This window comes from Acartia tonsa, chromosome 7, assembly GCF_053477335.1.
Source record: "Acartia tonsa isolate MP-2025a chromosome 7, ASM5347733v1, whole genome shotgun sequence".
Lineage (NCBI taxonomy): Eukaryota > Metazoa > Arthropoda > Copepoda > Calanoida > Acartiidae > Acartia > Acartia tonsa.
The window spans coordinates 12,956,411-12,966,427 of record NC_137266.1 but is presented as its reverse complement, the minus strand read 5'-3'; the positions used below and the strand labels follow the sequence as shown (position 1 = coordinate 12,966,427).

Genomic DNA, 10,017 nt, shown 5'->3' with positions numbered 1-10,017 from the left:
GCTCTAGTCATATAATCTTTGGATTGAAATAATTTCCAATTTTTAATTGTCATTGTTATAAATGTTGAATTTTTATTAAACCTGGTGACGTCATTCTTTCAGAATAAGCAAACAAAAAAATCTAAAAATGATCAGTAAAATAGAACAAGAGATAGATGAAGAAAGAGAAGAAAAACTCCAACAGAACTCCTCAAATGTTTTGACCTGGATTCTCAAAGAAATCCAGGAAAAACAAGAAGATTATATTACTATTGTTTGTAAGGTGAGGTTTCTATTAGAAGCTACATTGTAAAGGAAAACCATATCGGTCCAGCGGTTAGCCAGGTCCTTTGGTATAGACAGACAGATATCCAGTTTCTTTTTGATAAGGATTAATATATATTTATAGACGTTTTGCACATAAAATATTGTTATTATACATAACTTTTCAACTTTAGGATGGACAAAAATGCAGAGTTTCTTGCCTTCTCATGGCAGCTGTCTCCCCTTTCTTGGCAGATGTGCTTAGCAAAGCTGACTTGGATGATTGTACGATATTTATGCCTGATGTTGAAGTTAATGCTGTGACAAGAATATTTGAGAGGATCTACATGTTTGGAGCACTTCAAGGTGAGTTTTTAGTAACTTAATTAATTTTTTCGTCATTTTTCAGCTTTAAATAATAGAATTTGTCTGTCATAAAATGGTTTACCAACAGATTATTATGAATTGTCGATTAAAATCTTTGAAATGTCCTGAATGAAATCAATATATTTAGATTTTGAATTAGAAAAGTCAGATTATTGGAGTGATGATCCTCTACAAATAAATGGAAAGTTTAACAAAGATCCCTTCAGAAACATTTTCTTTAATGGAAGAGGTATCATTTTATTTTATATCTATTAATCTTGTTCTTCTAAGTCTATTTCATAAGCATATGGGATCTTAAGGGATTAGACAATGAATGATAAATTTATACCTATAGTATACATCTACAATAGTGATAACCAAAAAAGCACCATCTTTAGATTAAAACTATTGGTTGAAACATCTGGACACTCAAATTAATGAAGCAACCAAGCTAAATTTTATAAAATTACCCAAATTTTTAAAGACAGTGAATGAAAGACGAGATTTTATACCTTTGTGTACCAGTGTAATTAAAAGTTCATTGTCCTTAATCTCTCCCTGATAAGTATAGTCATTAGGTATCTAAATCCATTCATTTGTGTAGATAAAGAACACTTTGCCACCAAAGAAGATCCTGAAGTGAAATGTGAACCCAAAGATTTTGATTTTATTGAAAGTGACACTGCCCATCTTACTAGTGATACAGTCATTATCAAAAGGAAAGTTGTCTAATGCTCAACATTTACTTAATTATTGACAGATAATAAGTCTAGTACCTATCTTAAATACTATATTTTCTCTTCCCAAAGTTTGATTTTTATGTGCTAATTGAGAAAATTTGATCATATTAGACAACTAAAAAAACACAGGAATCAAACCAACCACGACCAATCTAAAGTATCTGTCTTGACCAAAATTGAATTTGATGTAAATCAACTGGAGTTTGCAAGTGATGATCTGTTACAATCTGAAAAAGAAGTTAATAGGAACAAATCTGTGATAATGCATAAAAATAAAGGTAACTTTTTATGATTCAAATGTGTTTATGTTGCTTATGCAAACCTAACCCTCAAAATTTTATTTTATTTTTCTAGGTGCTTTAAAACAAAAGAAGAAAAATTTAAAATGTGAAGAATGTGGTGTTGAAATAGCTTCTAGATTACTAATCCAACATGTTAGGGTATGTTTTTATTCTCCTGTGATAGGTGTGAAAAGACTATTTTTAGATATGGACAATTTGCAATACACATTTTAAAAAAATACATTATTAAATCTATTTTTTCTTTTTTTTCTATTATTCTTTTGATAATGATAATTTAGGAAGTACACCGGTCAGAACCAATCTCATGTGATATATGTCAAGAGTCATTCTACATAAAAAGCGACTTTGACAAACACAAAAACTCCGAAAACTGCTGTGATCTAATAAAGAAAGCTAAGCTGGAAATGCTTCAATGTGATTGTGGCCTTCAGGAGAGTTGTCTTTGCCTATAATATTATCTTTTTTTTTTGCAAATATCTTTAATATTAGGTTAAATACCAAATATTACTTTTTTAATCTACAAATATTTCTTCAAAAATCCTCCAGTTTAGAAAACAAAAGATATCTTAGACAATCTTAATATTAAACAGTGTGCAGATAAATCTGATTTAACTGCACATCAACAGGATGGCTGTGAAGGCATTCCCCCTCTTTCTCCCCAAGGTGAAATTGAGGGAGATATTGAAGAAGAAATAGATGGTGATCTTGATGATGTAGAGTTTAATAATGATGAAGAGATGCCTTTAACTAAAAGAAGAAAGAAAGATTTAAGTAATAATAATTCTATACAAAAATCCTCCAAAAAGTTCAAGTGTCAGATTTGTAAGAAAGATTTTGATACAATCAAGAAGCGAAGTGTCCATAGGAGGAGAGCTCATGTTAATCTTACTTGCCAGGGAAGATGAACTCAAAAAACTGATTGACTTACTGGCTCGTCATTTATATATGTGATATTCATTTTAATTATATTGCTTCTTGTTAGGGAGGGATGAGCCATTGCCAGTTTATTTTTTTACTATCATGTTTGATCATCTATTTTCCAATTTCATATTTATTATTTTATGAGTGTCAACTTTTAATATTAGACGTGTCAACAAGAATTTATTTTGGAGTCAGAATTTAAAACTCATGTTGAAACTGAACACAAGGAATAGTTCTTTCCAATTTAAGATCCATAGTTCTTATGTTAAAAATAATTCAGCTACATCCATTATAGTAAATGGGTTGGATAATGGTTTATGATTATGTATACTTCCGACATTGGATAAAAAAGTGTTGAGTAGATTTAGGCCAACCCTTTAAACAATTTATTAGACTTTTACTTTACATCCTTAATTTTAATTTCTTTTTTAAAGCTAAGCTGTTCTACAATTAGAGTGTATAGGTACGTTTGTTCTTCTATAAGCTCATACATAACGGATAGCTATTTATCTGATTTTATAACTTTCCTAGAACAACAAGGTACAATATTTTAAGCAAAGCATCTTTATATTCAATTCTTATTAAGTTTTAACGCTCTAAAAGTGTTTTTGTTCTTTTATTCTTAATACTGATTTTAGAGCTTAGCTTTTATGGATGTTGTCATCCTTGTTGAATCTTTAAAGAACTCAAATATATCAGGCTGTATATTCACAAAAATTCAAATGTGACATGTGCCCTGCAATGTTTGCTTTTCCAGACAAACTTAAGAGACATCTACAGGAATAATTCTTAAATAATTTTAATTATGAAAATCAAATATTAATATCTCTGTAACAGCTTTAGGGTTTATTAAGTGATATATGATCAGTTATTTTAAAATATATAGCAATAATTGAAACTAGCTGCTGCCTTCTGTATTCGAAAGACATAAAATATCATAAAACCATCTAGGAATCTATATGATAGTTTCCTAGAATGGAGCAAGCTTTCGGTTCATTAGTTATCAAAACCTTAAGCTACAGACAAAAAACCTTACTACTTGGATAACAATAATTCAAAGCCATAGTTTCCAAAGTGGCGCAAAAAATAAAATTAAAACAATCTGTAGCAGCCTCTCATGAAACAAATAAGCAAAAAATTAATTAAGGATTGTTGTCTAGATAAAGCACAGTGATGTAGTAAAATCTTACAGCTGTCATATTTGTAGTTTAACATCACCCTACCTCACAAATATCAAGAGACATATTCAAAAACACCATGAAACTGATAATAAGAAAAAGGTGAGCTCTTTTGTTACTTCTCTTCTTTGCAATCTTAAGAACCTGATAACCTCGGGTGAGGTGGTGATCTTCCTGGGCTGCACAGCCAACTTGATGATCACCAAGGCCAGACTCTAGGTCCGTCACCTCATACCTCATCTTCTCCACCTTCCCCGCTCTCTCTCTCTCTCTCTCTCTCTCTCTCTCTCCTCCTCTCTCAATAGAGCTTACAGTATATACAGTATTTACCTAAAAATAAGTGTGTATATATATTTACATTATGGTTGCTAATACTTATTCAAAGTAGCTAAATCTTTTGGTTTTCTTGAAGAATTTTACTAAATCCCTCAGATTGAGTTCCCAAAAGTGTTTAGCTAATATAATGTTATTACCGAAGATGTTTGCCCTTATTTGATTGTATTTGGGACAATCTCCTAAGATGTGTTCAATAGATTCAATGGGGTCATTGCAATGTTCACATGCTTTTGTGTCAGCAAACCCCATTTCTTTAAGGTGTTTGTTAACACATGCATGTCCTGTTAGAATTTGAGTTATGTACATGACATCTCTTCTTGTCCAATTTTGGATAAAATTCCAGGCTTTATTACGTATGCTGGGTAGCATCATTTTTGTCTGCCTGCAGTCTGATTTTTTCTTCCTGGTTCGCCATTTTTTCTGATGTTCTCTTAGTCCCCATTCCTTAATAGTAGAATTAATGTACGTTAGCGACACAGGTAAGTATGGTTCTGGCCTGGTCCTATGGCTGTCGCCTCCATAGGAACCTAGCTTGGCAAGTCTGTCCGCCACCTCGTTGCCAAGGTGGCCGACATGACTTGGTATCCAGTTTACATTAACAACATTATCTCTGCTAAGAATATTAAGAGCTTTCTTTGCATTAAGAACACTCTTGTTGACCACTGTGAAGTTACTTACTGCCATAATGGCGGCCTGACTGTCAACAAAAAAGTTGATAGTGTTGTCCGAAATATTGAGTTGAATAAGTTTTGCCGCGGCTTGTTCCAGTGCTGATAATTCAGCTTGGAAAACAGTGGCGAGCTTACCTAGATGATCAAAGTTTTGTGCCTTGATATCTGTTGTACCTTTACAAATGTAACCATAACCGCTACCTGCTCCTGTTTTGGAACCATCGGTGAATACATTTATTGTATTTGGGGTTCTGGGTTTCATATGAACTTTAATACTTTCCATTTCTGTCCTGGATTTAATGATTGTGTTAAAATCACAGGTCTCCCTCTCTTTAAGAAGAAGTTTGTCCGTTGGCATTGAAATATCTTGTATTTCTTTGCTTAATTCAGTTACAATAACTGAATGATTATACTTACTATGGGTTTCTCCAGGTTTATGTTTCCAGTTTCCATTCCTTACTAACCTGATGTAGCTTTTTAGGGCCACTTCCTTGAGATGAATCTCAATGGGTCTGATGTCTAGGATGGTCTCCATTGATTCTGACCCTGTGGTGCACATTGCACTAAGGGTGAGGCGGCAACCTTGTCTTTGAACTTTTTCAAGTTTACAAAACTTACTTTTTTCTATGGCAACCTTTAGCCATACAACACTTGCATAGGATAATATAGGCCTAATAAGGCTGATATAAATCCAGCGACATACCTTAGGTTTAAGTCCCCAGTTTCTGCCAATGGTTGACCTGCACATGGCCAGAGTCTTGGTGGCCTTGTTTGTGATGTTCTCAATGTGTTTACACCAGGTCAGTTTACTGTCTAGGGTGACACCTAAATACTTAAAATGTTGTACCACCTCTATTTGTTCACCTTGTAAGAACAATATGGGGTTTCTGTACTTTCTTTTCAGTGTGAAAACCATTACCTTGTTTTTTTGGCCACTGAAACTGAGGCCGCTGTCTGTGGCCCATTTTTCTAAAATTTTTATGTCTTGCCTGAGTCTGCACTCTATGGTGCTCATGTCAATACCTGATATGATATCTACAATATCATCTGCAAAACAGTTTATAAGACTGGGATGTACCTGTGGGAACCTGTCCAGAAGGTCATCTGGCTCCAGGTTCCAGAAAATGATACTTAAAATACCTCCTTGGGGAGTGCCTCTAGTTGGTACCTTCATTACTGTTTCTCCATTTAAGGTTGCAAAACATTCTCTGTGTACTAACATGTATTCAGACCAGCGTACTATACCTGGATCAATACCTTTTCTTTCCATGTTTTTGAGAATACTCTCAATACTTGCCTTTGAAAAAGCAGCGTCTATGTCTAGAAATAGAGCAACTGCAAATTCTTTTTTCTCCAAGGCTTTTTCAACCTTGTGAACTAGAGAGTGCAAAGCATCCTCTGTACCTTTACCTTCCTGGTATGAGAAGAGATTCTGGTGAAGTTTGTTGTACTTGAAGGTTGTCTTGTTAAGGTGCCAGAAAATCTTAAGAATGAAAACATTTTGATAACTTCTGGTGTGGAAATGTATAGAGAACAAGGAAATATTTGTCTTTTTACAATTCAAAAAATTACGGGCTGCAAACCCTTAGATAAACTTTTTAGGGGTCACACTGAATATTTTTAAAAAATATTATGAACATAATAAGATATCAACATTTATCATAACATTGATAACCTCTTAGTTGACAGTATACACCATTAGGTTTCTTTGGTGTAATCTGAACTGAATTTATCTAATGAAGTGCAGAATTATACCCTTTGATTACACGATCTTTGAATGGTAGTTCTAACTATATATATTAATTAATTGCGCCTGTTTTGGACCAAAGCATTCCCCCTTACATAGCAATAGTAGGAATCATTTCTAACGCCTTCAGTATTGGCGTGACGTGTTGTTGGACCAAGATTTAAGTTTTGTACTACATTTTTTTTAATTACAGAAGGTGATATGCGAGGATTGTGGAAAATCATTTGCCACCCAAAAATCGTTGGAGTACAAAATTCACATGGCCTACCACCAGGCAGATAAGTTCTCCTGCGAATGCCAGATACTGTTTGACAACAGGAAACAGAAGGTTCATCATATGCAAGTGGTTCATCTAAAGGTAGGAAAATATGCAAGTTTGAAGATTTTTTTTTGCAGGTTAATCCATTTTTTGCACGGCTTTATATTGTTTAGAAAATAAAGAATACACTTTAAAAGTTGGTTGATTTTGTTGTGTTATTTTAAGTATATGAGACTTTTTGTTATAGTATTTTAATCTTTACTTGCGGCTGTGTCACTAGCTTCTTATGCTCTTTATTCAAAGGGAAAGAGAAGTGCAGAATAAGATCCAAAGACCATCTTAAGACTTAAATTTTAAAATAAAATTCTTAACCATCCCGGGACCTATTTGAAGCTTCAATTTAAGGAAAAACTTAATCGATTCTGTAGTTATGGAAGCTTCATACAAAAAAACATACTACTTTTTATAGTAGGATATATTTTAGGAGCTGCTAGGATGTGACAAGTGTCTGTACATGTGTATGGACCCGAGTCAGCTGATCAATCATGAGAAAAATATTCATCAGGTTGAGAAACCAAAACAAGTTTTCATCTGTGATATTTGTGGGGCAGAGTATAAGAGTGCTGGAAGCTTAAAGGTATATATTGGCATATGCAATATGTATGTATTTAAAACTAATATCTGTTTTATATTTATTACTTTCCAATTCAACTACCCTATAAGGGGGGGGGGGGGGGGAAGTTTGTACAGTTATAGGAAATTCAAATGAAAATTCGGTACCAAATTTTGCCCTGGCCGTTTGGGCTTGTTTTTATAGTTATTAACCTAATTCTTTTTGTAAGCTCTCTTATATGATTGGATCTACCTGTAAAATTTTCTAAATTGAATTTTGGGACTTTCCCTCTAGGGGCTAGTGGGGCAAAAGACCCCCCGAAACACTAAAATTTTAAGTTATGAGCTTAAATTTAAAGATATCGAGCTGATTTTTTTAATGGAAGCTTTTATTGCATAAATGAGTTGATTAGCCATCCCATATTTCATTTTTGCACCTTACCTCTAGGGGCATGTAAGCTCAAAACTTATAAATTTTGTATTTGGGGGGGTTGTTTTGCTCCAAAAGCCCCTAGAAGTAAAGTGAAAAAATGAAATATGGGGTGGCTAAACAACTCCTCTATGTAATAAAAGGTTCCATTAAAAAAAATCAGCTCGATATCTTTAAATTTAAGCTCATAACTTAAAATTTTAGTGATTCGGGGGGTCTTTTGCCCCACTAGCCCCTAGAGGGAAAGTCCCAAAATTCAATTTACAACATTTTACAGGTAGATCCAATCATATAAGAGAGCTTACAAAAAGAATTAGGTTGATAACTATAAAAACAAGCCCAAACGGCCAGGCCAAAATTTGATACTGAATTTTAATTTCCTATAACTGTACAAACTTCCCCCCCCCCCCTTATTTGAACAGCTAATACCAATCAGAAAATTGGATATGCTTTTCTTAGTAACAGGATTTGTGTGTGTCTGTTTCTGTCTGTTCAAAGGATCTTGCTAATCACTGAACAGATATAGAGTTTTTGTACATTGTTCTTTCTTTCGCAAATATTTTTATAGACGTTTATTTGATATTTTTAAGGAGCACAAAGAAAGGAAACATTATCCCAAAGTGGAAGAGTGTCCACACTGCATGAAAGAGATGCCGGCAATTGATATCAAGAGGCATATTAGAAAAAATCACACGGATTCTGGCATTTGTAATGTCTGTGGCGTTCAGGTACACAAGAAAATTTACCACTTCAGCAGATTACTATTAGTGGTTGAAACGTACGGACACTCAAATTATTCAATCAACCAATCAAAATACATTAAAAGTCCCAAAAGTTTTTAGTCAAAACTTTGGGGACTAGTGTAATAAAAAGCCCAATGTTCCCTCCCTCCCTGAATATTATGTGATTCTATTGATATGATAGTCATATGTGTGCGGAAGTTGATGCACACCAATTTATATTTATTATTTATATATATAAATGTGACAGTATGTCTATCTATTGGTCTGTTTCGAAGGATCTCGCTAATTGATGAACCGATATCATGATTCTTCTTTACAATGTAGCTTCTAATAGGTCTAGGGAAGAGATTTATAACTATTTTAGGGGGTGGTACCATCTCAGGAAAAATACCGCCCCCCCCCCCCCCAAAAAAAAAAAAAAAAAATTAGGTATATTTTTCTTTTTAAAACTAAAATTGAAAATGGCCAGGGAGCAACTTTAAACCCCCTCCGCACCCCTAGTGTCCCTTGAGACCTTTAGAGACGTAGCCGTTAGTTTAGAATATTTCAGGCTAAATGTTTGAAGAAGCACATGAAAGCCGCACACACTCCTAAGCACCTGGCCAAGTACAAATGTGAATTCTGCGACAAAGGATTTCCATATAAAGCTGGCCTGGACCGACACAGGATGAATAATCATCTCAAGCTGAGACCATACAAGTGTAGATATGGCTGTGAATCAGGTTGGTTATTTTTTCATCAAGTATTTCTATATTTTATCTAATAATGGGCATGTCTCATATAGAGTTGGTTTCATCATCAATGAGGGTACCAAAAAATGTTTCAAGTCGCGATCTTTTTTCAATATCATGATTTCAGTCATTCAGAAGATAATTGTAACTTTTTCCTTTTAACTTGGGTTCCATTGGTGTGCCTAATTCATGCCACACCTAAAGAAAATTAATGAACCTTATCTAATGTTAAATTTTCGGGGACTTATACACCCACCTGATAGAAAAGGTTATTGTATGTTTGAAGATAAATATTATTTTTAGCTTTTAATGACAGCAGTAACAGAAATCAGCACGAGAAAAAGATTCATGGAGTCACATTCAATGCAAAGAACAATAATATTGATGATATCAAAGCTGAATAGCTTCATGTTAACAAATAAATAAATAAGCCTAACAATCTGAAAATAATATAGTAGGAAAAGGAAATATATACTTCAATTGTAATTTTCTAAAATCTATTATAGTCTTTTGCCTAAATGTTATTATAGGTTTTATAATTTAAATTCTTTTAAAATAATCATAAATTTACATACATTATTATTTAAGTAATGTAGAATCAAACAATATACTTGATAAAAATAGCCTTGATTTGTATGTTTTTATTACTGCCATTTTAAATTTACATTTTTTGAATTGTAACTTTTTAGTGCCTATTAGTAACCAAAATGCCATAACTTCATTAAAACTTATTTTTTC

General features: G+C 33.4%; 2 protein-coding genes across 3 annotated transcripts; both read left to right on the top strand.

Moving 5' to 3' along the window:
* Positions 1–127: 127 nt before the first annotated feature.
* LOC145324886 (uncharacterized) lies at positions 128–2,577 on the top strand. The gene is made up of 8 exons (XM_080167600.1): positions 128–262; positions 438–609; positions 758–859; positions 1,214–1,331; positions 1,482–1,627; positions 1,704–1,789; positions 1,930–2,082; positions 2,242–2,577. The coding sequence occupies exons 1-8, from the start codon at positions 128–130 to the stop codon at positions 2,554–2,556; spliced, it is 1,227 nt and encodes a 408-aa protein (XP_080023726.1). The 3' UTR covers positions 2,557–2,577.
* A 131-nt stretch (positions 2,578–2,708) lies between these two features.
* On the top strand, positions 2,709–10,016 carry LOC145324887 (zinc finger protein 711-like). Of its 2 annotated transcripts, XM_080167601.1 has the most exons (8): positions 2,709–2,800; positions 3,273–3,352; positions 3,733–3,852; positions 6,698–6,862; positions 7,248–7,400; positions 8,396–8,533; positions 9,099–9,270; positions 9,583–10,016. In XM_080167601.1, exons 2-8 carry the CDS (start codon positions 3,302–3,304, stop codon positions 9,681–9,683), a joined length of 900 nt encoding a protein of 299 aa, XP_080023727.1. In that variant the 5' UTR covers positions 2,709–2,800; positions 3,273–3,301; the 3' UTR covers positions 9,684–10,016. The 2 variants fall into 2 exon arrangements, with proteins under 2 accessions (XP_080023727.1, XP_080023728.1); XM_080167602.1 differs by lacking the exon at positions 2,709–2,800 and having other exon boundaries at positions 3,253–3,352.
* The last annotated feature ends 1 nt before the right edge of the window (position 10,017 follows it).